General features: G+C 53.3%; 1 protein-coding gene across 1 annotated transcript; it reads right to left on the bottom strand.

Annotated features, from left to right (window-relative positions):
- Positions 1-872: 872 nt before the first annotated feature.
- On the bottom strand, positions 873-20600 carry LOC138267023 (uncharacterized protein KIAA1958-like). The gene is made up of 3 exons (XM_069215871.1): positions 20556-20600; positions 15704-16955; positions 873-2094 (listed from the first exon to the last, which is right to left on the bottom strand). The coding sequence occupies exons 1-3, from the start codon at positions 20598-20600 to the stop codon at positions 1250-1252; spliced, it is 2142 nt and encodes a 713-aa protein (XP_069071972.1). The 3' UTR covers positions 873-1249.
- Between the last annotated feature and the right edge of the window lie 5383 nt (positions 20601-25983).

Raw genomic sequence — 25983 nt, 5'->3', positions numbered from 1 at the left:
AGTTTTTTTGCCAAAGTCACACCATTGAGGGAGCCACTGTGCAAACAACAAGAGTGACTCCCAGAGCCCATTCTGAGGCAGCATGACAGACCATGCAGTCCTTTTATCTTCCAAAGACAGGAGTCCAAAGCAAAAGAAAAACCAAACACGTCTAGCACACTGACCCCCCAGAGGCAAAAACCATGACCCCTTAAGGAAAGAAGACTGATGCCAGAATAACACTTAACTCCCTACACAAACCAGACTTCAGAAATAAACAGGGTCACACAAAATGTCTGAAAAATCGAAATCAAACTAGCCTTTGCCTTGAAATACCTGAAATAATAAAAATGCAGACCAAACTCCAGACTGGGCCCAAGCCTCCTATACAGAAAAGGTGTTAGCGATCTTTCATAGGTGGGCGGTAAGGGGCATCAGCACCTCGCGTCTCCCTGCCACATTCAGAGCCAGGGGAACAGTGAAATGTCCACCAGTGGAGCCTCAGCCAGGTCAGTCATTGCAACTCCTTGGCAGTGACCCAACCACAGCAGACCGCAGCCTCAGCACCAATGCATGGCTCTTCCTATCCAGGCCAGGCCTTCTGAAGGAGGTTTCACTGTTCCGGGATCACCATGAAACGAAGGCCAGTGGCAAACAGCAAAAATGCAGTAATGTCTCCCAGAACCCCATGCTTTGGAAGTTTGTGTCTGAAAAACAAAAATTCTGAGCTGTCTGTCATCAAATGGCAGTCCGTCAAAGACTGTATTTTCACTAAAAGTGCTTTTGCCCCAGCAGCTTGATGGCCAGCCCTTAATGTCTAAATGACCGCCTTAATCATGAAATAAACATGAATCAGAAGTAAGACCAGCATGAAATAAATCTAACCCCAGAAATGAAGAGCTCACTGTAACCTCTATGAAGAAACATGAAATGTTTATCAGACCTAAAAGATACTACACTTAAGAGCAAGAATAAGGCATAAACACTAGAAGAAACTAAAAGCAGACTGGACAAGGCAGGTTTGTGACTCAACAGCTGAACACTTGGACACAACCTTTAAAAGGAGTAAGGCTCTAAGTAATCTAAAACCAGAAAAAACCCAGGCACATCTAGGAAACAAGCTGAGTTTCTGAGACACATAAGGTTTGACTTAACCCTACAAGACACCGGAATCAAGCAGGCCTACCACCACACGCAAGAAGCTCCTGAAAGTACCGAAGCTGAAAGGCACACCCTGAGACACAGGCTGTGGAGGCCTCATGTGACCCCCTTACTTGAGCTTAGCGTTGGACTGCTTTACTTGGTGGATTATGATTTTCATTATCTTGCTAAGTTTGGCCTTGGCCAGAGGCTTCCTACAGTACCACGTCTGGTCCCAGAGGCAGTAGAGGGGTTTGGGCGAGAGGTAGAAGGGAGCCATATCAAACCCCATGTCTACCGGCCTCCTCCTGGCGTATTCCTGGTAATCCCGCACAGGACAGTTTTCGGGGTCATCAGGCTTTGCATAGACACATGGTGCTGGATCCTCAAGGTCCAGGTCTCCATTTTGGCTACCCTTCCATTCCAAGCATTCGGATCCATCCGGCATCTTCTTCAGACCGATATGTCCCCAACCCAGGGCTGTGCCCTGAAGTTGCCGCCTGACCCCAAAGCCACGAACGTTGTTTACAAAGAGAAGGTTGAGGAGTCCCTCAGGATGCAGGCGGCTCAGAATGCCCTTCCTCCGGAGGGTCTCCACATCTTTGTCCGTCAGCTTCTTCACAATGCTCCAGTCCCGCTCCTTCTCCTTCTGCAGAAGGTGTTGGTACTTGCGCCTCAAGGCCTCCTGGGACATGGTGAACTGAGCACCCCTCACAATGCTGTATTCGTATCGCTGCTCACGCAGGTAGCGCTCAATGCTGGTCTGGAAGAAGAGGAAGGAATTGGCCGAAAACTCCAAGCCATTCATTTTGCGTATCTTACTGTAGAAGGCGCTCAGGTAGCTGTCAAGCTCTTGGGGGGGAATCGCCTGCACTTCGCGCTGCTCCTCTGGGTAATTTAAAGACAGCCAATCACGGAACATCTTTATATCAGCAAGGGTTCCAGGTTTCTTATTTTCAGTCTTCTTGGGAGGCTCTGTAAGAAAATGAGGATGATTTAACATGTGTTTTGTGCTATCCCCTCCATGTTCTCTCATACCGGGTGAGACTCCTGGTCAGAGGATTACTTAAGGGGAATGCAGATTAATTCTAAGTACTAAGGGAGTTACAATTTAGTAATTTAGAAGACAACTATCTAAATTTTCTATGTGAAGTGTCTCACATGACTGTGTCAGAGTGTCGGTCCCTGAAGTCCTGCCTCCAGTAGTGCCCCAGGTAACGCAGACTTTGCACACTCGAATAATTACAGAAGTTGGGAGTTACTTGAAGATCACCAACCAAGCACAGAGACAAACAGCGTGGACCAGAGGAGAGCACACAACATGAGGGGACACAAGGGTGACACTCTTCCACCTCCCCAATGGGATGCAACTCTAGTGCCTTGAAGCAGAGCTCACACACTGGGAGCAAGTCTCTAAGTTCCAGCTGTAGGAGCAGAGCCTCACTCATGGCTAGTGAATCCCACATCTTGGAGCACAGTGTCCCTCAGTTTTGGAAGTTAAACTTCCTGGAATACAACCTCCTTTGAACGGTGTGAGATCTGAGTGTCCCTTTCTTTGGGTGATGATCTTACATCTTGGCCTTTATAAAGGACTAGGGTAACCCATGAATATCGAGGGACCATGGGAATGTGAAATTATAAAGGAACAATGGTGTCTCATCAGAACTTACTGCTAATATAATGGGAGAACAATGATGCCCTTATATGTCATCCAATGAACACAACAGAATCTTTATTGTTGTGCAATAACAAATAAATAAGTGGGTGAAAAAATAAACAGCAAACAAGTGCACACAGAAAGGGGATTGGGCACTAGTATGTGACAAAGAAAATCAGGAAAGGAGGTTAGTCACGATAGAAAGCAGCACTTATGCCCTTATTCCAACAAACATTACAACAGGGTCAAGGCTCAGAGTCGACGACGTCCAATCCTTACAGAATCATAGGATCATCACCAGGACCGAGAGTTTCATACACAACAGTGCACAAGAATACGCTGTCCGTGTGCTAGAAGGGCCCACGAATACAGAGACCTTGGAAAGCAACCCGGCCTCAGGAGGCTGGTTAACAAACAACCACTGCCGCCTCAAGCTGAATAAAACATGAGTGCTCCACTGATTCTCTACAACAATCACAAGATAAATCCAGTGGTCGCCACAAGACCTGTGACTGATGCGGGCATTCAGCGTACATTCACACTCAGGGCGCTATGCCAAACCATGGGGGATTATCAGGACATGTTTAAGGGTAATCTGACTCAGAACGCCAAACCAATATATCCCAAAGCTGCTCTAGAACAAAACGGCCACGGAGTGAAGCGCCCATTTTATTAGCTGTAAGTGTTCTGATGAGAGACCACTGATCTTCCATTTGGAGCATATCTTCACTCAGTGGGTGCGAGCCTCACTTTTTAGACAAGAGTCACGAACGTACTGCCTACGCACCATGTGTTCTGACGCACAGGGATGCTTCAGTGGCACGGGCAGGGTTGGGTCATCTTTCTAGCACGGGAGCCTTTGAATTGTTTAACTGTTTGCTATTCTGAGTCAACCATGTGAATCTATGAAAGATCCAACATTGGAGGAAGAGAGGAGTTACTTACTGCAGCTGTAGTGCTCCTGTAGTGGCACCTTATATAGATTCACATGCGCCCCCCCCCCCAGGGTCAGCCTCTGAGGGGCCTGGGGCTCAGAGAGATGCAAACTGACTGGCTGAAGTGCAGTTCTCTGGAAATGATCTGCTCCGCCCCCCTGGTCAGGCTGTAAATCTGCGCCGCTATTGGCTGCTGGCCATTGGCGCCAGGAAGAGTGTCCCAACGTCTGCATTCTCTTTTTTAATTAAATACAGACATGAGGGAGAAGCTGCCCTCCCTCAGTGTACAGGACTGAGCTCAGCTGCAGTGACCGGGGCTGCTGCCTTCACTGTCACCACTGGGTGGCGCTGCAGGCCTGGGACACTGTCAGGCCTCAGCGGCCCGAGGCGCAGCCCGACGCTTCTTGTAATGGACGGAGGCCGGGTTAAAGGCGCTCATTATAGCGCTTAGTGACACTGGCTCATAGCGTGCTTTATAGTCCTGAATGTTGTTACCCTTCTGCCCCACTCTTCAGGAACCCTGAGGTGGTGGACTGCCCCCGCGGGGGGGCACCAGTGCGCCTTCACTGGACCCCCCCTTCCCCCGGGGGGTGAGTCAGCGCAGCAACGTTTGCGTTTCTTATCTCAGTGAAGTTAAGAAACCAAGAGTTAAGCGTTGATATGTGGCTGGGCGAGCTTCACAGCTAGTCTGACAGACCGGCGGGTTCATGCGCTTACTGCATGGTTCTGCTGATCAGCAGAGGATCACACGATGCCACGGCTATCGTGCTCACTGCACACAAGGGCCACGTCCTGCCTGCACACAAGGGCCACGTCCTGCCCGCACCCTCAAGGGCCACGTCCTGCCCGCACTCACAAGGGCCACGTCCTGCCTGCACACAAGGGCCACGTCCTGCCTGCACACAAGGGCCACGTCCTGCCTGCACTCACAAGGGCCACGTCCTGCCTGCACACAAGGGCCACGTCCTGCCTGCACACAAGGGCCACGTCCCGCCTGCACTCACAAGGGCCACGTCCCGCCTGTACTCACAAGGGCCACGTCCTGTCTGCACACAAGGGCCACGTCCTGCCTGCACACAAGGGCCACGTCCTGCCTGCACTCACAAGGGCCACGTCCTGCCTGCACACAAGGGCACGTCCTGCCCGCACACAAGGGCCACGTCCTGCCCGCACTCTCAAGGGCCACGTCCTGCCTGCACTCACAAGGGCCACGTCCTGCCTGCACACAAGGGCCACGTCCTGCCCGCACACAAGGGCCACGTCCTGCCTGTACTCACAAGGGCCACGTCCTGTCTGCACACAAGGGCCACGTCCTGCCCGCACACAAGGGCCACGTCCCGCCTGCACTCACAAGGGCCACGTCCTGCCTGCACACAAGGGCCACGTCCTGCCTGCACACAAGGGCCACGTCCTGCCTGCACACAAGGGCCACGTCCTGCCCGCACTCTCAAGGGCCACGTCCTGCCCGCACTCACAAGGGCCACGTCCTGCCTGCATTCACAAGGGCCACGTCCTGTCCGCACTCTCAAGGGCCACGTCCTGTCTGCACACAAGGGCCACGTCCTGCCTGCACTCACAAGGGCCACGTCCCGCCTGTACTCACAAGGGCCACGTCCAGCCTGCACTCACAAGGGCCACGTCCTGCCTGCACACAAGGGCCACGTCCTGTCCGCACTCTCAAGGGCCACGTCCTGCCTGCACACAAGGGCCACGTCCTGCCTGCACTCACAAGGGCCACGTCCTGCCTGCACACAAGGGCCACGTCCTGCCCGCACTCTCAAGGGCCACGTCCTGCCCGCACTCACAAGGGCCACGTCCTGCCTGCATTCACAAGGGCCACGTCCTGTCCGCACTCTCAAGGGCCACGTCCTGTCTGCACACAAGGGCCACGTCCTGCCTGCACTCACAAGGGCCACGTCCCGCCTGTACTCACAAGGGCCACGTCCTGTCTGCACACAAGGGCCACGTCCTGCCTGCACACAAGGGCCACGTCCTGCCTGCACACAAGGGTCACGTCCTGCCTGCACACAAAAGGTCACGTCCTGCCCGCCGTCACAAGGGCCACGTCCTGCCTGCACTCACAAGGGCCATGTCCCGCCCGCACACAAGGGCCACGTCCTGCCTGCACACAAGGGCCACGTCCTGCCTGCACACAAGGGCCACGTCCTGTCTGCACACAAGGGCCACGTCCTGCCCGCACACAAGGGCCACGTCCTGCCCGCACACAAGGGCCACGTCATGCCTGCACACAAGGGCCACGTCCCGCCTGTACTCACAAGGGCCACGTCCTGCCTGCACACAAGGGCCACGTCCTGCCTGCACACAAGGGCCACGTCCTGCCTGCACACAAGGGCCACGTCCTGCCCGCACTCTCAAGGGCCACGTCCTGCCCGCACTCACAAGGGCCACGTCCTGCCTGCATTCACAAGGGCCACGTCCTGTCCGCACTCTCAAGGGCCACGTCCTGTCTGCACACAAGGGCCACGTCCTGCCTGCACTCACAAGGGCCACGTCCCGCCTGTACTCACAAGGGCCACGTCCTGTCTGCACACAAGGGCCACGTCCTGCCGGCACACAAGGGCCACGTCCTGCCTGCACTCACAAGGGCCACGTCCTGTCTGCACACAAGGGCCACGTCCTGCCCGCACTCTCAAGGGCCACGTCCTGCCTGCACTCACAAGGGCCACGTCCCGCCTGTACTCACAAGGGCCACGTCCTGTCTGCACACAAGGGCCACGTCCTGCCCGCACTCACAAGGGCCACGTCCTGCCTGCATTCACAAGGGCCACGTCCTGCCCGCACTCTCAAGGGCCACGTCCTGCCCGCACTCACAAGGGCCACGTCCTGCCTGCATTCACAAGGGCCACGTCCTGTCCGCACTCTCAAGGGCCACGTCCTGCCTGCACACAAGGGCCACGTCCTGCCTGCACTCACAAGGGCCACGTCCTGCCTGCACACAAGGGCCACGTCCTGCCCGCACTCTCAAGGGCCACGTCCTGCCCGCACTCACAAGGGCCACGTCCTGCCTGCATTCACAAGGGCCACGTCCTGTCCGCACTCTCAAGGGCCACGTCCTGTCTGCACACAAGGGCCACGTCCTGCCTGCACTCACAAGGGCCACGTCCCGCCTGTACTCACAAGGGCCACGTCCTGTCTGCACACAAGGTCCACGTCCTGCCTGCACACAAGGGCCACGTCCTGCCTGCACACAAGGGTCACGTCCTGCCTGCACACAAAAGGTCACATCCTGCCCGCCGTCACAAGGGCCACGTCCTGCCTGCACTCACAAGGGCCATGTCCCGCCCGCACACAAGGGCCACGTCCTGCCTGCACACAAGGGCCACGTCCTGCCTGCACACAAGGGCCACGTCCTGTCTGCACACAAGGGCCACGTCCTGTCTGCACACAAGGGCCACGTCCTGCCCGCACACAAGGGCCACGTCCTGCCCGCACACAAGGGCCACGTCATGCCTGCACACAAGGGCCACGTCCCGCCTGTACTCACAAGGGCCACGTCCTGCCTGCACACAAGGGCCACGTCCTGCCTGCACACAAGGGCCACGTCCTGCCTGCACACAAGGGCCACGTCCTGCCCGCACTCTCAAGGGCCACGTCCTGCCCGCACTCACAAGGGCCACGTCCTGCCTGCATTCACAAGGGCCACGTCCTGTCCGCACTCTCAAGGGCCACGTCCTGTCTGCACACAAGGGCCACGTCCTGCCTGCACTCACAAGGGCCACGTCCCGCCTGTACTCACAAGGGCCACGTCCTGTCTGCACACAAGGGCCACGTCCTGCCGGCACACAAGGGCCACGTCCTGCCTGCACTCACAAGGGCCACGTCCTGTCTGCACACAAGGGCCACGTCCTGCCCGCACTCTCAAGGGCCACGTCCTGCCTGCACTCACAAGGGCCACGTCCCGCCTGTACTCACAAGGGCCACGTCCTGTCTGCACACAAGGGCCACGTCCTGCCCGCACTCACAAGGGCCACGTCCTGCCTGCATTCACAAGGGCCACGTCCTGTCTGCACACAAGGGCCACGTCCTGCCTGCACTCACAAGGGCCACGTCCCGCCTGTACTCACAAGGGCCACGTCCTGTCTGCACACAAGGGCCACGTCCTGCCTGCACACAAGGGCCACGTCCTGCCTGCACTCACAAGGGCCACGTCCTGCCTGCACACAAGGGCACGTCCTGCCCGCACACAAGGGCCACGTCCTGCCTGCACTCACAAGGGCCACGTCCTGCCTGCACACAAGGGCACGTCCTGCCCGCACACAAGGGCCACGTCCTGCCCGCACTCACAAGGGCCACGTCCTGTCTGCACACAAGGGCCACGTCCTGCCTGCACTCACAAGGGCCACGTCCCGCCTGTACTCACAAGGGCCACGTCCTGTCTGCACACAAGGGCCACGTCCTGCCTGCACACAAGGGCCACGTCCCGCCTGTACTCACAAGGGCCACGTCCTGCCCGCACACTAGGGCCACGTCCTGCCTGCACTCACAAGGGCCACGTCCTGCCTGCACACAAGGGCACGTCCTGCCCGCACACAAGGGCATGTCCTGCCTGCACACAAGGGCCACGTCCTGCCTGCACACAAGGGCCACGTCCCGCCTGTACTCACAAGGGCCACGTCCTGTCTGCACACAAGGGCCACGTCCCGCCCACGCTCACAAGGGCCACGTCCTGCCTGCACTCACAAGGGCCACGTCCTGCCTGCACTCACAAGGGCCACGTCCTGCCCGCACACAAGGGCCACGTCCTGCCTGCACTCACAAGGGCCACGTCCTGCCCGCACACAAGGGCCACGTCCTGTCTGCACTCACAAGGGCCACGTCCCGCCTGTACTCACAAGGGCCACGTCGTGTCTGCACACAAGGGCCACGTCCTGCCTGCACTCACAAGGGCCACGTCCTGCCTGCACACAAGGGCATGTCCTGCCTGCACACAAGGGCCACGTCCTGCCTGCACTCACAAGGGCCACGTCCTGCCTGCACTCACAAGGGCCACGTCCTGCCTGCACTCACAAGGGCCACGTCCTGCCTGCACTCACAAGGGCCACGTCCTGCCTGCACTCACATGGGCCACAAGGGCTACGTCCTGCCTGCACTCACAAGGACCACGTCCTGCCTGCACTCACAAGGGCCACGTCCTGCCTGCACACAAGGGCCACGTCCTGCCTGCACACAAGGGCCACGTCCTGCCTGCACTCACAAGGGCCACGTCCTGCCTGCACACAAGGGCCACGTCCTGCCTGCACACAAGGGTCACGTCCTGCCTGCACACAAAAGGTCACATCCTGCCCGCCGTCACAAGGGCCACGTCCTGCCTGCACTCACAAGGGCCATGTCCCGCCCGCACACAAGGGCCAAGTCCCACCCACACTCAAGGGTCACGTCCTGCCCGCACACAAGGGCCACGTCCTGCCTGCACTCACAAGGGCACGTCCTGCCCGCACACAAGGGTCACATCCTGCTCGCACACAAGGGCCACGTCCTGCCTGGACTCACAAGGGCCACGTCCTGCCCGCACACAAGGGCCACGTCCTGCCTGCACTCACAAGGGCCACGTCCTGCCCGCACACAAGGGCCACGTCCTGCCTGCATTCACAAGGGCCACGTCCTGCCTGCATTCACAAGGGCCACGTCCTGCCTGCACTCACATGGGCCACAAGGGCTACGTCCTGCCTGCACTCACAAGGACCACGTCCTGCCTGCACACAAGGGCCACGTCCTGCCTGCACTCTCAAGGGGCACATCCTGCGTGCACTCACAAGGGCCACGTCCTGCCTGCACACAAGGGCCACGTCCTGCCTGCACTCACAAGGACCACGTCCCGCCCGCACACAAGGGCATGTCCTGCCTGCACTCACAGGGGCCACGTCCTGCCTGCACACATGGGCCTCGTTCTGCCTGCACTCAAGGGCACGTCCTGCCTGCACTCACAAGGGCCACATCCTGCCTGCACGCAAGGCCACGTCCTGCCTGCACACCAGGGCCTGTTTGGGAGATGAGTGTCTGCGGGACTTTGATGAGGCGTCAGAGGGGTTGAAAGCAGAGCCCATAACTGCCCTCTCCTGTGGCTTCCCTGAGGGATACCTTTCTAAGGGTTTCCTGCTCATCTTCACCGGAAGCAGTAATGTGAAACTCACCACGAGACACCGAAGGACTTTAGCTCACCTGTTTTAAGCCACTCCCTCCCCTAATCCTTCTTGGAAATGGTGCAGTTACACTCTTTGGGCCGTACCTCTTTTAGACGACCCCCAACCCTCGCACCACCTTTTCATACCACTGAAAACACTAAAGCAGTGTTTGCTGAAAAGGCACAATCGGTGAATGAGGCCACTTTTTATTGACGGCCACAGCAGCACCTCCTCAGGACAGCCGGCTCGCCTTGTAAGCATGAACTGCTGGAGGGTCCGTGCCCTGTGTGATGGAGCAGAAGCCAGGCCTAGGTGGCACGAGGATGAAGCACGTGCTGCTGGGTTTGCTGACAAGACATGTGCTACCAGAAACAAGCATTGGCAAAGCCAACAGGTCTCACCCATGCCAGAGCTATTGGCTTTGGCAATGTGTTTTAGCCATGCTGTACACCAGTGTGGCTGCTGTTCAGCATGGTAATAGTGGCATAGAGTAGGGTGGGGCAGACGGGAGTGGGATAGATTCGGGTAGTTTGGAGTGGGGTAAATTGGAGTGGGATAAACTGGGGTTGAATGGACAAGAGTGGATTGGGGTAGATTGGGTTGACTGTTGACTGGAGTCGGTAGAGTGGGGTAAACGGGATCGGACTGGATTTCGGGTAGATTGGAGTGGAGTGCGGTAGATTGGGGTGGAGCATATTGGGGTAGAGTGGGTGTAGGAAAATGCCTCTGATGGCATTGTTACCCCGTAACTTTTTGCCTTTTGCTGTTGCCAAGTTAGGATTGAAAGTGTGCTGGGACCCTGCTAACTAGGTCCCAGCACCTGTGTTCTTTCTCTAAACTGTACCTTTGTTCCCACAATTGGCACAGCCCTGGCACACAGATAAGTCCCTTGTAAATGGTACCACTGGTACCAAGGGCCCTGTGGCCAGGGAAGGTCTCTAAGGGCTGCAGCATGTATTATGCCACCCTGGGGACCCCTCACTCAGCACATGCACACTGCTTGCCAGCTTGTGTGTGCTGGTGGGGAGAAAATTACTAAGTCGACCTGGCCCTCCCCTCAGAGTGCCATGCCAACCTCACACTGCCCGTGGCATAGATAAGTCACCCCTCTAGCAGGCCTCACAGCCCTAAGGCAGGGTGCACTATACCACAGGTGAGGGCATAGCTGCATGGGCACTATGCCCCTACAGTGTCTAAGCCAAATCTTAGACATTGTAAGTGCAGGTTAGCCATAGAGAGTATATGGTCTGGGAGTCTGTCAAACACGAACTCCACAGCACCATAATGGCTTCACTGAATTCTGGGAAGTTTGGTTTCAAACTTATCAGCACAATAAATCCACACTGATGCCAGTGTGGGATTTATTGAGAAATGCACACAGAGGGCATCTTAGAGATGCCCCGTGTATACCAGTACAACTACTAGTGCTAGGCTGCCCAGTTTCTGCCAGCCTGCCACACACCAGACATGTTGCTGGCCACATGGGGAGAGTGCCTTTGTCACTCTGTGGCCAGGAACAAAGCCTGCACTGGGTGGAGGTGCTTCTCACCTCCCCATGCAGGAACTGTAACACCTGGCGGTGAGCATCAAAGGCTCAAGCCTGATGTTACAGCACCCCAGGGCACTCCAGCTAGTGGAGATGCCCATCCCCCGGACACAGCCCCCACCTTTGGCGGCAAGTCCGGAGGAGATAATGAGAAAAACAAGGAGGACTCACCCTCCAGTCAGGACAGCCCCTAAGGTGTCCTGAGCTGAGGTGACCCCTGCCTTAGGAAATCCTCCCTCTTGTTTTGGAGGATTCCTCCCAATAGGATTAGGGATGTACCCCCCTTCCCTCAGGGAGGAGGCACAAAGAGGGTGTAGCCATTGGCTACTGCCCCCCAGACCTAAACACCCCCCTAAATTGAGTATCTAGGGGCGACCCTGAACCCAGGAAACCAGATTCCTGCAACCTACAACAAAAAGAAGGACTGCTGACCTGAAAGCCGCTCAGTAACGACGGAGACGACAACTGACTTGGCCCGAGCCCTACCGGCCTGTCTCCAGACTCAAAGAACCTGCACAGCGACACATCCAACGGGACCAGCAACCTCTGAGGACTCAGAGGACTGACCTGCACCCAAAGGACTATGAAACGCTTGTGGACAGCAGCTCTGTTCAAGAAACAACCATCTTTAAAGGGACTACAGCCTCACTCCGGAAGCGTGAGTCCCCAACACACTGCACCCGACGCCCCTGGCTTGTGTCCAGAACAACCAACACTGCAGAGAGGACCCCCAGGCGACTCTCACAATGCAGACACCCTGAGATAACCTCCCTGCACCCCCACAGCGACGCCTGCATAGAGGATCCAGAGGCTCCCCCTGACCGCAAACTGCCTGGTAACAAAGAAACCCGATGCCTGGAAGAAGCACTGCACCCACAGCCCCCAGGTCCGAGAGGAACCAACTACCGGTGCAGGAGTGACCAGCAGGCGGCCCTCATCCTAGCCCAGTCAGTGGCTGGCCCGAGAAGCCCCCCTGTGCCCTGCCTGCATCGCCAGAGTGACCCCGTGTCTCTCCATTGATTCCTATCTGAATTCCGACACCTATTTCACACACTACACCCAGCCGCCCCTGTGCCGCTGAGGGTGAATTTTGTGCGCCTGTTTGTGACCCCCCCCCAGTGCTCTACAAAACCCACCTGGTCTGCTCCCCAAGGACACGGGTACTTTCCTGCCAGTAGATTGGAACCGGAGCACCCCTGTTCTTCATAGGCGCCTATGTGTTTTGGGCCCTACTTTGACCTCTGCACCTGACTGGCCCTGTGTTGCTGGTGCGGTGGCTTTGGGGTTGACTTGAACCCCCAATGGTGGGCTGCCTATGCTCAGGAGACTGACTGTGTAAGTGCTTTACTTACCTTAGAAACTAACCAATACTTACCTCTCCCAGGAAATGTTGTTTTTGGCAGTGTCCACTTTTAAAATAGCAATTTGTCATTTTTTCCAAAACTGTGTACATTACTGTTTTAATTCAAAGTTCCATACTTACCTGTGGGAAGTACCTTAAAATGTATGTATGTACCTAAAGTCTGAATCTTGTGGTTCTAAAATAAATTAAGAAAATATATTTCTATATAAAACTATTGGCCTGGAATTGTCTTTGAGTGTGTGTCCTCATTTATTGCCTGTGTGTGTACAACAAATGCTTAACACTACCCTCTGATAAGCCTACTGCTCGACCACACTACCACAAAATAGAGCACTAGAATTATCTAATTTTGCCACTATCTTACCTCTAAGGGGAACCCTTGGACTCTGTGCACACTATCTCTCACCTTGAGATGGTATATACAGAGGCAACTTCCTATAGTGGGGTAGATTGGAACAGGGGAGTGAGGTAGATAAAATTGGGGTAGAGTGGAGTGGGGTAGATTGGGGAAGAGTGGGGTTTGGTTAATTAGGGTAGATTGCAGTGGAAAGGAGCAGACTGGAGTGTAGTGATGTAGATTAGGGTAGGGTGGGGTAAAGTGGATAGGGGTCGATTGCAGTGGGGTACATTGGGTGGATTATAATAGGGCACACTGGAGTGAAGTGGGGTAGAGTGTGGTGGGGTAGACTGGAGTGGAATAGGTAGAGTGGGATAGACTGGAGTGGGATAGATAGAGTGGGGTAGATTAGCATAGATTGGAGTAGAGTAGAGTATGTTGGAGTGGAGTTGGTTAGTGTTGTGGGGTAGATTGGGATGGGGTGGATAGATTGGAATGGGTGGAGTCGGGAAGATTGGAGCTGGGTAGACTGGGTTAGAGTGAGGTAAATGGTGTGGAGTGGAAAGGCATAAAGTGGAGTGATGTGTTGGGTCGTGGAGTGAGTGGCGTGGAGTCGAATGGCGTGTGATGTCTTAGAGTGGAGGGGAGTAGAGTGTGGTCGGGTAGATAGGAGTGGGGTAGACTGGAGTGGGATAGATAGAGTTGGGTAGATTAGCATAGATTGGAGTCGAGTAGAGTAGGTTGGAGTGGAGTTGGTTAGTGTTGTGGGGTAGATTGGGATGGGGTGGATAGATTGGAATGGGGTGGAGTCTGGGAAGATTGGAGCTGGGTGGACTGGGTTAGAGTGGGGTAAGTGGTGAGGAGTGGAAATGCGTAAAGTGGAGTAATGTGTCATAGAGTGAGTGGCGTGGAGTCGAATGGCATGTTGTAGAGTGTTTTAGAGTGGAGGGGAGTAGAGTGCGGTGGGGTAGACTGGAGTTGGGAAGATTAGCATAGATTGGGGTGGAGTAGAGTAGGTTGGAGTGGAGTTGGTTAGTGTTCTGGGGTAGATTGGGATGGGGTGGATAGATTGGAATGGGGTGGAGTTGGGAAGATTGGAGCTGGGAGGAGTGGGTTAAAGTGGGGTAAGTGGTGTGGAGTGGAAAGGCGTAAAGTGGAGTGATATGTTGGGGCATGGAGTGAGTGGCGTGGAGTCGAATGGCGTGTGATGTCTTACGAGTGGAGGGGCGTAGAGTGGAAAGGTGTAGAATGGAAGGACGTAGTGTGGAATGGCGTAGTGTGGAGTATGCATGGTGTGGTAGCACACTGCCATTACAGACAACATATTTTCAACTGATCTGGCCATTATATTTGCACCAAAATACTGTTTTATTGAGCACAAACTATAATGTGTGCAAATGTCCTCACCTAGTGTATTGATGGGTTTTGATTTTATTGTTTCCACCACACTTCAGAATTACAAAAGAATGTGCTTCAATTGTACTGATTCTGATATATTCTAAACATCGGCACAGTTCATCTTTTTCTGTTGTGTGCTAGGGAAAAAGAAATCCTACACCCTCTCCTCTCACAGAAGTACGAAGGAGAATTGTCAGATAAATTATTTCACTTTCAGTCCAGAGAAAGAAAACACCAAGGTCCTTCTGAAGACACAATTTGACATGTGAACTTTGTCTTTGAATGCACAGCAAATGTGACAATATAAGAACAAGATTTAAAGGCCTGTTTACAGAAAGCAAGTTTGTGGAATAATACAGTAAATTTGGTTTGGGCAATGGGAGGGACAAAAATAAGCTGGACAGCCTAAAACAAATAAAGCCAGCAAATAGAAAGCCAGAAAATGTGAGTTACAAACCACAAAGCCAATTTTTGACTGTCCCCAAGATCCCGTTAGCAAACCAGACAGCTGAGCTGTCTGGTAGGCTTTGGCCTAAAAAGGAAATGTGTGGAAAATATGCAACTAGTCCCCCTAGAAAGTATTTATGAACAGATTGTCAAATTAGCTTTCGGGGAGCTCCTAGGCAAACACCTCACTATAGCCATGGTGTGTCGGGCATGTTGCAGACCTAGAAGGACGTGTGCAGTGTGTCGGGTAAACCTCCTCTGTCCCCAGTAGAAGGCCCGGGTTGAAGCTGGATCTGGACCTCTCTGCTCCAGGGGGTGGGAGTCAGGAGGGGTACTATCAGAGACTGGTAAGTTACGCTGTTTCTTGATTATAACACTCAGTGGGCAGTAGGACAATGTGTGTGGACGGTGAACACCAGGATTATAATTGAAGGGATAGCAGTCATCACCAGGCGCTCTCTATCTAAGGCTACAGGGAGCTGGAATCTGGAAACAACAAACCTCACCACAGGCAATGTCACCCACCTTCCTGATGAAGAAGACATTTTCCAACATCCCTAACTTTTTAGTAGCTAAAACTTTGCCTAGCCCTATTTTACACACTTTACACTGGAATTCCCACTGCCTGACCATCTGGAGGACTAAATGGTAAGACTTATGACAAATATTTGGTTGGATCCGACTAAAGTGTTAGAAAGGAGGGGTGTGGAATATTGTGGGGACAAGGTAAGTTTGAGTATCATGAACTAGAGCCTTACTTTTGTGGTATGTCCGGAACGTGCTCTTCTCCGCCACGCTGCTCTCTGAGGCTACGATGCTGGAGCTTCTTGGAGGTTCTTGTGGTAGATCAGCTCTTCCCACCTGGGTCACCTCCAGGGTTCCTGTGTCTGTGGGGCTGAGGGCCACAAGCTCTGGCATGGTATCACTAGAGTTGTCACAGCAAGGAACGTGGCAAGTAACTTCCAGTCCACTCTGGCTTGTCTCAGACTCGCCCTCCACCATAAGTTGGTCAGACGGTCTTGAGATGAACGACTGGAACTCTTTCACAGACTCTGTGGTTGGCTTCTCAGCATCAGTCGGACCAGGGGGTGTGGACATGATGGAGACGGGTTCACTTTGGGAGGTCATGTCACACTGACTGCCTGGACTGGAGCTCGTCCCATCAGGGTCAATGAAGCCCTCTTTGGCCACCACATCTCCAGAAGGCTTGTGCACCAGTGCAAGTGGTGAAGACGTCTCCGAGCGCCCCAGATCAGTGCTGTGGGTTGCCATGACTGGTGCTCCACTCTGACTGTGGTCCGGCTCCTGCTGCTCCCCTTCTGAGCAGAGATCCTTGCTGCACGAGTCGCCAGTGGTGTTGCCAGTTGCATGGGAGATCTGGCCTTCTTCGTCGGTCTCACAAATGTCTCCAGCTGTCATTTCTTCCTTGACTTCTTGGGGCTCCGATACTCCCACCCCAAGGCTGGGTTTGTGGTAACGGGGAGCATATTGGCTATGCAAGGTGGGCGTGGAGCAAGGGCAGATGCCACCAGGCCCCATCTCATAGTCTTTCTGTCGCAGCTGGAGTCCGTGCAGGTGGTCTTGCAAAGAGGTGGCATTGCACACCAGGTACAGCATGTCATTCTCTGACCCCTGGCCTGGACCGGTGGACTTGGGGCAGGACCTCAAATTCTGGGCCTCTGGTACCACTTTATACTTCTTTGCCAAGGAGGCGTGCTCCCCCGGCCACAGGCCATACGTGCTGCGCCGTTTGTTCCTCTCCACCATGTCTCCGCTCTCTTCCAATCTCCCAAAACCAGACCCTTGGGAAGCCCATTTGTAGGCATGGCCCGCAGCACACATCCACAGCACGGTGTTGTCCCCCTGGCGAGACGTGGCCTGCTGCACGTTCTCCAGGGTGGGCATCTGTCCGCAGATAGTTCCGTGCGTATGTGCCCAGGTCATGAGGTTGGCAAGATCGATGCAAGTAGTGTGGATTCCGTGGTCCAGGTCATTAAACAGGCTCCTCTCCTGCAAAACAAACATTCATGAGATGGACCACTTTCTGTTCAAGGGATGCAAAGATCAAACCTGGAAAGCATCTGATTAAACTGTACAAAAACAGGTAAAAAACATTGGTGTCAGTGACAGAGGGGGTCATTCTAATCTTGGCGGGCGGCAGGAGCCGCCCGCCAAGCGGGAACCGCCAGAAGACCGTACCGCGGTCAAAAGACCGCGGCGGTCATTCTGAGTGTCCCGCTGGGCTGGCGGGCGACCGCCAGAAGGCCGCCCGCCAGCCCAGCGGGAAACCCCCTTCCACGAGGATGCCGGCTCCGAATGGAGCCGGTGGAGTGGAAAGGGTGCGACGGGTGCAGTTGCACCCGTCGCGATTTTCAGTGTCTGCTATGCAGACACTGAAAATCTTTGTGGGGCCCCCAGGGGCCCCACGACACCCGTTCCCGCCAGCCAGGTTCTGGCAGTGTAAACCGCCAGAACCAGGCTGGCGGGAAGGGGGTCGGAATCCCCATTGCGGCGCTGCTTGCAGCGCCGCCGTGGAGGATTCCCAGGGGCAGCGGGAAACCGGCGGGACACCGGCGGCTTCCCTTTTCTGACCGCGGCTTTACCGCCGCGGTCAGAATTGGCCTGGATGCACCGCCAGCCTGTTGGCGGTGCATCCGCGGTCCCCGGCCCTGGCGGTCTGTGACCGCCAGAGTATGTTTGCACCTGTGTTGTGCAAAGGGGACTGCTCTGGATTAAATCCCCCCTTGCCATTGGCACAGGGTGAGCTATCATTAGTGCAACAGGTGCAGTAGCAGTGAAGCCCACCCCCAGACACTAACCATCTTCTGGCTGAGTCCCAGAAGGGGACCCTGATAGCATCCTAGCTTCTTACGTAACTCTTGCTGGTCTGTAATGGGAATACACAGTTTCTCATAACTCAGTCAAGCCACCACTAGGAAGCACCATCGTGGAATGTCACTTGCGTCAAACAGGAACTGCCCTATAGCCTGCATGGACTCACCCAAACTCATCTAAGAGGCCTCTGGCTTCTGTACCAGATTGTGCAGACTAAAGGTACCATGACTCATTGCTTGGTGAGTCTGAAAAATCTCTATTGCTCATTCTAAGAACTACAATCCCAGGAGGCCTGTGGGTTTGTTTCCCTTTCACTTTCCAACATTCCGAGAGGAAGGAGCTTGTACTCTAGATTCAGGCTCAGCTTGGATTTCCCACTGTGTTAAATTACCAACAGTCTATTTAATAGCAGTAATCAAGAGCTCATTGTGCATTCATCAGGCATCAGAAGTACCAATAGACAGGCTGCAAAAAAAGGTCACAAACTGCACAGCGTTTTGCAAACTGTCTCTGATTTTACAATGCATCCTGTGTAGGAAAGTACCCTCTTTTTGGCTTGGTTACCCCCACTTTTTGCCTGCTATCAGTCCGAATTTGGTTACTTTGGACCGCTGTGCACTCCACAATTGGCATCCATCCCTAGTATATGGTAATTAGTTACCCAGGCGTCCCCCATGGGCTGCAGCATGTATTATGCCACCGATGCAAACTGTGTCTGCAGGCCTGCCATTGCAGCCTAAGTGAAAAGGTGCATGCACCCTTTCACGCAGGTCACTACACCAGCTCACTGTAAGTCATCCCTAAGGTAGGCCCTTCCAGCCTAAAGGGCGGAGTGCAGGTTCCTGTGTGTGAGGGTTTCCTTGCATGAGCAGAGGTGCCTCTACGAACTCCAGCTCCATTTCATTGGACTTTGTAAGTTCCGGGAAGCCATTATACCCCTGTACTGGACACAGGTCACCTGTCTCACCTGTGTCCAGCTACATAATGGTAACTCCAAACCTGGGCATGCCTGGTATCAAACACATCAGAATCATACCCCAATACTAAAGCCAGTATTGATTGTATGATTCCATGCACTCTTGGGGCTCTTTAGAGGACCCCCATTATTGCTCCTACCAGCCTTCTGGGGTTATCCGGGCAGCCCAGCTGCTGCAGCCCTCAGACAGGTCTCTGTCCTTCTGCTGCTTGACCAGCTCAGGCAAGGGAATTTTCTGAGGGAGGCAACACCCTCTCCCTTGGAAATAGGTGTTACAAGGCTTGGGGGGTTAGCCACCCCAAGCCACCAGTTTGCTTTGAAGGGGAAATTTGGTGCCCTCCTCGCATAAACCGGTTTGTTCCATCCCAGGGACCCCTGGTCCCTGCCTTGCGTGAAACTTGAAAAAAGAAAGGGAAGTGACCACTCACCTGCCCATCATCACCCCAGGGGTCATGCCCAGAGCTCCTCCAGGTGGCCACTCGATTCTGCCATCTTGAAAATAAGATGTGCAGAGGCCCCGGGAGCATCTGAGTGGCCAGGTCAGACAGGGGACATCAGTGACTCCCTCTGATAGGTGGTGACTGTGCAGAGTTACTAAACCCCTTTTAAGGGCTATTTAGGGACTCCCTTGAGGGTGGGTCTCCAGATTCAGCATGCGAGACTCCACCAGGACTCCTCTGCATCGACCTCTTCTGCTTCTGGCCACCGGAACCGCAACTGGACACTTCAGAAACAGACAAGTCTGCAACTCCCCAAACAACCTTGCATTGCAACATTGTTTCTCCGGCTTCTCCCAGCACCTGCAACACTTCCAGGGCTGTGCATCCTCTGGGGTCGGCAAGACTACTTCAGTTGCACTAGGAAACCAGAAGGAATCTCTGTTAGAGTGAATGAGTCACTTCCCTGCATCTGCAGGCACCTACAGCAACGACGTCCGGTTGCGTGGTGGATCTGCTCTCCTCTGGAAATGTGTGGATCCTGCAACACAGGTGGTGGTCTGGAGTGGTCCCCTTGTTCCTCTCTGCCAGTTGCCCACTTTAGGGAGTGGTGAGCACGTGCCTCTCCTTGCAGGACAGTATGCCTGTGCACCTTGGTTCTTGCAGCAACCAAGGCTTGTTGTCTCCTGCTCCAAGGGATCTTCAGGCTCCAAGTAGCCCCGGACTCCAGCACTTCATCCTTCCAAGGAGAGTCTCCTTTCTGCTGCTCCAGTGACGTGAGTCTCCTCTCCATGGGTGCTGATAAGGCCTTACTGCAACTTACTGTGCCTGCTGCCAGTGGGTTGCCTGTGGGGGTTTGCGACTGCTGGCTCCCACGACTGCTGAGTGTTAGCCCAGACTCCCCTCCAAGGGTCGAGCCCCTGGGCCTTGCTGGTCCTCTTCAACCTTGCAACTCTTCTTTTGCTTCCTTCTGCATTTGCCAAGGCTTGTTGGTGGTCCTCCTGACCACTGACCAACTGAAACCTGACGATCGACACACCAAAAGCATCTGCATGATTCCAGGAACTCTTCTACAGCTCCTGGACTCCACAGCTGATCTTCATCTCCCCCCATCGCCCTGGTTCTTCATCCACAGAAGGGTGAGTAGTGGCTCCTGCCCGGCTGGACACTTCATCGTGGACTGGACGACTGGACTCTGTCCCCTTCTTTTGCAGGTCCACTTCTTCCAGAATCCACCTTTGGGTTCCTCTGGTCTGGTCCTGTACTTGCAAAGTTCCTTTTCTGAATCCTCTTGTTAGTCCTTGGGAAGGCCAGGTACTCACCTCTGCTCTCCTGGTCACTGGGGGTGACCTAGGTACTCACCTCTTGAAGTCCTGAGTTCTCCCAGATCCCCTCTAACTGCTCCATATCCTTGGGTGGGGGACTTCACTTCACATCTTACTATTTTAGTATATGGTTTGGCCCTCCCCTAGGGCCCTCACTATTTTTCACTTATCTTACCAGTGCTTGTTGTTTCCTATGCTAATTCCTAACTATTCTAACTATTACTGTGGGTGTATATATACAGTGTGTACTTACCTCCAGTTGGGGGACTGCCTGTAAGTAATCTAGTTCCGTGTTACTAGTATAAAGTACCTTTATTTTTATAACCCTGTGTGGTTCTTTCTTGTGTGTGAGTGCTGTGTGACTATAGTGGTATTGCATAAGCTTCCCATGTCTCCTGGATATGTCTTGGCTGCTCATCCACAGCTACCTCTAGAAAGCCTGGCTTCTAGACACTGCCTACACTTCACTTGAGCTGTTCAAGCAGCAGGAGGGCAGAAACCTGTCTGAGGGGTGGCAGCAGCTGGGCTGCCCAGAAAACTCCAGAAGGCTGGTAGGAGCAATACTAGAGTATCATATACTAGAGACTTACATGGGGGCACCAGAATGCCAAATGTGGGGAGTATGTGGTTCAAGTAACCAGGTTTAAAGAGAGGGGGCATAGTCACTAGGGTCCTGGTTAGCAGGATCCCAGTGAACACAGTCAAACACACTGACAAACAGGCAAACAGTGGGGGTAACCATGCTAAAAAGAGGCTACTTTCCTACAATGAGCCTATATGTTTGTATGTCTAGAGGATGGGAGGGGTGTAAATCTTGGTAGCAGATAAAGATCTGCTTTCCAACTAGACCCTCCAGAACCCAATGGGCTGCAATTGCAGCACGCTTTTAAGATTAGAAACTGTTCCCGTCTCCTTTGTAGTCAAAAGTAACAAAAATGCTGCATGTCACACAAGCACAAACATACATAAATAAGACCTAGGTTTCAATAACTCTTTGTGTAAATAGGGCTTTCTGCCTTTAGCTTTTTGACTCTGGCAGCTTTCTGAGCTACAATGACCAACATGAGAAGATCAAACTCTCCCCTGCGACCTCCATGATAATTCAAAATCAGATCCATGGCTCCTACCCAGGAAGCCTTATTTAGAGTTCAGGAAGGAAGTGGAGACCAGGATGTACTGATGAGAAGCACGCCAGAAGGGGCTTCTCCCTCAAGGCCTATGCTTATCATTTGACTCTGTTAATATTTACAGGAAACTTGAAATCAGACTTCTACGCTCTGGAAGTGGAGGTCAATCCAGCAAACCATCCTACAATTCGAGTGTGTTTTTACTTCCTTTTGTCACTGGCATTATTGTCCGACATACAGTATTATCCAATGGAACTTTATGCAAATCTGATGCAATAATCTTCATCAGATAGGAAACTACAGGTATATCTTGATTTATATGGTGGGCAGCCATTTCTTGGTGGTTTACAAAGTAGGATCATTTTTCACAGTTCAAGATTTCCACTTTAATTTGGCTATTTGGCTTGGTGAGTGCAAGGGCAGGTCTCACAGAGTAATTCCGTGCTTGACGCTAAGATATATTTTCACAAATTTGTTTTTTAATAAAAATGAGTGTCTGACATACACATGACAGTCTCTTGAGTTATACCAACTGGCACCATATTCTGTCTGATGGGTACTCAGGAAATGACACTGTATATATTACAGCTGCATGGCTGTTTATGGCCAAACACACAAAGTGAGAGACAGACCAGGAGGACTCCTGTTTGTGTAACTTCTTAGGAACATCTTATCAAAGTCCAACAAGCAAACCTGACTTTTGGTGTCAGAAGTGGGATATATAGACCAGCTCTGGCCTTAAAAATAATTATGGATGACTATAGCTTCAGATGTTGAAGGATCAGAACTTTTTTGTAGTTGATAATCCACATTGATAAAAAGATGCAGTTTACCTAAAAAGGGCACCTTCACTTTGGACAAAAACAGTACTGTTGATGTTACTAATCTGTGCATAAGAGGAGCAGTCAGTTGATACAGGCAGCAAACTCTTGCTTATTTGTTGTAACCTATTGTTTCTGTCTTGAATATTGTTACTCACCACTGTGTTTACTTACTTTATTAGTGTAAGTTCTTAAACATCCTTGCAAGATCTATAGTGGACATTCTTTCTCTGTTGCTGCAGAAATCAAGTGGAATCCCCTGCAAGTCTCCCTTTGGCCAGAAGGCAATGTACGTAACTTCAGGAAAGTCTTAAACATCTGGCTGATTCCTTCTCCTTGTTGATCTTAACATCCTGACCTGACATGGTTTATTGCAGGCTGGTTGGATCACTTGGTTGGTCTTAGCACCAGATACACCTACGGGTGAATGCTATGCTATATAAGTATTAAACCTAACCCAATCTAACCTTAGTCTATGGCTTATACAGAGCACAAACTCCATTTACTATGAATCATGGCTCGTACAGTAGTATGACTGCTAAAGCAAAGTTTGTGTGCTCTTTGCAAGCAGTTGGGTGACTTTGAGGATGTTTTCATTTGCACATCAAGCCTTGTTCACAGAAACATGTCTTAAGATGCCAGGAAGGGTAAGGATGGATAAGGATCTTATATGTTAAAGTGAGGTACAGAGGTTTTTTCAAATGAGTAGCCAAGGAGGCGCTCTCCACGGGCAGGCATGGCGTCATCAGTAAAGTATTATATGATGAACTACTCAAGAAAAAAATTGTGACTCCCCCACCCCTCCAACCCCAGCGTACCATGATGTAGCTTGTTGGCCAGCGTCAAAGTCTTCAGGAGGATTCAGCTCACCGAAGGGCCACCATTTTATCCAACAGTATTGCATTGTTCTTCGTGTCTGAAAAATAAATGGAATATCATCATCTCTGGTGGGTCCTGAAGGAGGACAGATCCTCCCATTTAACTTGTGCTTACCCATGGAGAGAAGTACTCCAATGTAGCATCACACCTATGGCTATTGTAATGGTCTCATCACACGCTGCTGAATGACATTTTACCAATGCAGAGGGTGACTGCATCATGACCTATTATCTCCGTCTGCTTCAGCCCTCTACCACGCAATGCTCAAGTAACAGAGTATTTTCCCCATTTCTAGCATTGTTTTTATTATATTAACACAAGTGAGAGTTTCAGTGCGATTGGTTGCTTCCTAGAAGAGCGTGACACCAAACTCAGTGATGTGAAGTGGCTGGAATGAACTGGGTAAGGTTCTAATTTCAACATGAAGTGTGATTCACCGAGGACGAAAAATCTTTGCTTTTAAATCAAGTCAATAATTCAAACATCAAAATATAGTGCTCATTCAATAGAAGAAAATGGCCCCGTTTTGAGAAATAAAAGGGACCCCGGAGAAGCATTATATTAATCGCTGCTTACAATCCTTCATTTGGACTTGCTGGTCGGTTCCAGGGATCGTCAAGGTGAAAGAAAGCTGCCCAAAGTCTGAAAAAATGAAAAATACATCAGTTACCCCAAGTTCCTATTTTCGGAATATACTCATGTCATGCACACAAGACCATTTCCATCACTGATCGGCAGCAAAGGGCAGCTTCCTTCTGCAGTGTTCATGGAGCGCGAGCCTGGCCCATGGACATCAGGATGCTTAACAAGAGAACCTGACTATGGGGCGGATGCAGAACTCGGCGGACAAGGTACTCTGCCAGCATTGGGACAGAGTTTCCGTACGTGCCCCAGTGCCCATCAGCAGTGCCGTCCATACTCTAACGAGCACATATCCTTCCATATACCGGGGCTGGCGCGCTGTTACTCACTGCTAACCCACATGTGTGGGCGCTGAGCTCACCGTGGGAGAGCGCCTTAGCCCCCTTAACCGCCCCAAACACCTCCAACGGGCCCAGGCTCTCCAGGGCCCTGCGAGTAGCTGCTGAATATCGGGGTTTGGGTTTGTTGTCACGTGCCCCGTGGCCGCGGGGTCGGGGGGCGGGTGAGAGAAGACATGGCTGAATATCTGAGTTCTTCCCTCTGGGCCCTCCGGGGATAGATTCTCAGGCCCTGGACCCCAGCCTTCGAGGGGCTCTGGGGAAGTTTATCCCAACCACTCCTGTCTCCAGTACTCACTCACTCACTCACTCACTCTTCTACCCATTGTCACCGACGATGACTGGGACCCTGCGCAACACACATTGCAGCTGTTGCTAGATTTCTAAAAATGTGATATAATTCTGTATTGTTTGGCCTCCCGGGGCTGAAATTAGCAGAAAATCTGCAATAAACTTTCAATTTGTTCCAAATCGGGAGCTGAGGCCCCCCAAAGCCTTAAACTGAGAGCGCTTTAAGGCGCTGCTAGAGGTGGCCCTGATACTGCGCCCACGGTGGGTACCGCTGCCCCACCTCCACCCTCCCCAGGCCTCAGTACCTGCCCCACCCTCGTACCAGCCCCCATGCATCAAGCAGTACCTGGCCCACGGTCTCAGTACCTGCCCCAGGCCTCTTTACCGCCCTCTTGGTCTCAGTACCTTTCCCTAGGCCTCAGCACCTGCCCCCAGCTCTCAGTACCTTCCTTGTGGGTTCAGTACTTTCCTCCAGGAATCAGTACCGGCCCTCAGGACTCTGCTCCAGCACTTGCCCCCAGACCTCCGGACCTGCCCCTAGCCCTCGGTACCTGCCCCCAGCCCTCGGTACTTCTCTCTTGGTGTCAGTACCTGCCCCAGGTCATAGTAACTGCCCCAGCCCTCAGTACCTGCCCCACCATCGGTACCAGCCCCCATGCATCAATCAGTACCTGGCCCATGGTCTCAATACCTGCCCCAGGTCTCAGTACCTGCCCCCAGGCATCTTACTGCCATCTTGGTCTCAGTACCTTCCCCTAGGCCTCAGCACCTGCCCCCAGCTCTCAGTATCTCCGTCTTGTTTTCAGTACCCGTCCCCAGCCCTCAGTACCTGCCCCCAGCCCTCAGTACCTCCCTGTTGGTGTCAGTACCTGACTCCAGGCCTCAGTACCTGCCCACAGGCCACAGTTCCTCCCTGTTGGTGTCTGTACCTGTCCCAGCTCTCAGTACCTGCCCCCAGCACCTTCCACAGCCCTCAGTAAGTCCCTATTGGTGTCAATACCTGCCCCAGCCCTCAGTAACTGCCCCAGCCCTCAGTACGTCCCTGTTGGTGTCAGTACCTGTCCCAGCCCTCAGTACCTGCCCCCAGCCCTCAGTACCTTCCACAGCCCTCAGTAACTCCCTCTTGGTGTCAATACCTGCCCCATGCCTCTGTACCTGCCCCCAGCTCTCAGTACCTGCCACAGCCCTCAGTACTTCCCTGTTGGTGTCAGTACCTGTCCCAGCCCTCAGTACCTGCCCCCAGCCCTCAGTACCTGCCACAGCCCTCAGTACCTCTCTCTTGGAGTCAGTACCTGCCTCCAGCTCTCAGTAGCTGCCCCAGCCCTCAGTACCTGCCACAGCCCTCAGTACCTCCTTCTTGGTGTCAG

This window comes from Pleurodeles waltl, chromosome 12 (assembly GCF_031143425.1).
Source record: "Pleurodeles waltl isolate 20211129_DDA chromosome 12, aPleWal1.hap1.20221129, whole genome shotgun sequence".
In the NCBI taxonomy this organism is placed as follows: Eukaryota; Metazoa; Chordata; class Amphibia; order Caudata; family Salamandridae; genus Pleurodeles; species Pleurodeles waltl.
Note: the sequence above shows the minus strand (reverse complement) of the source record. Positions and strands in the feature narration are given on the sequence as shown.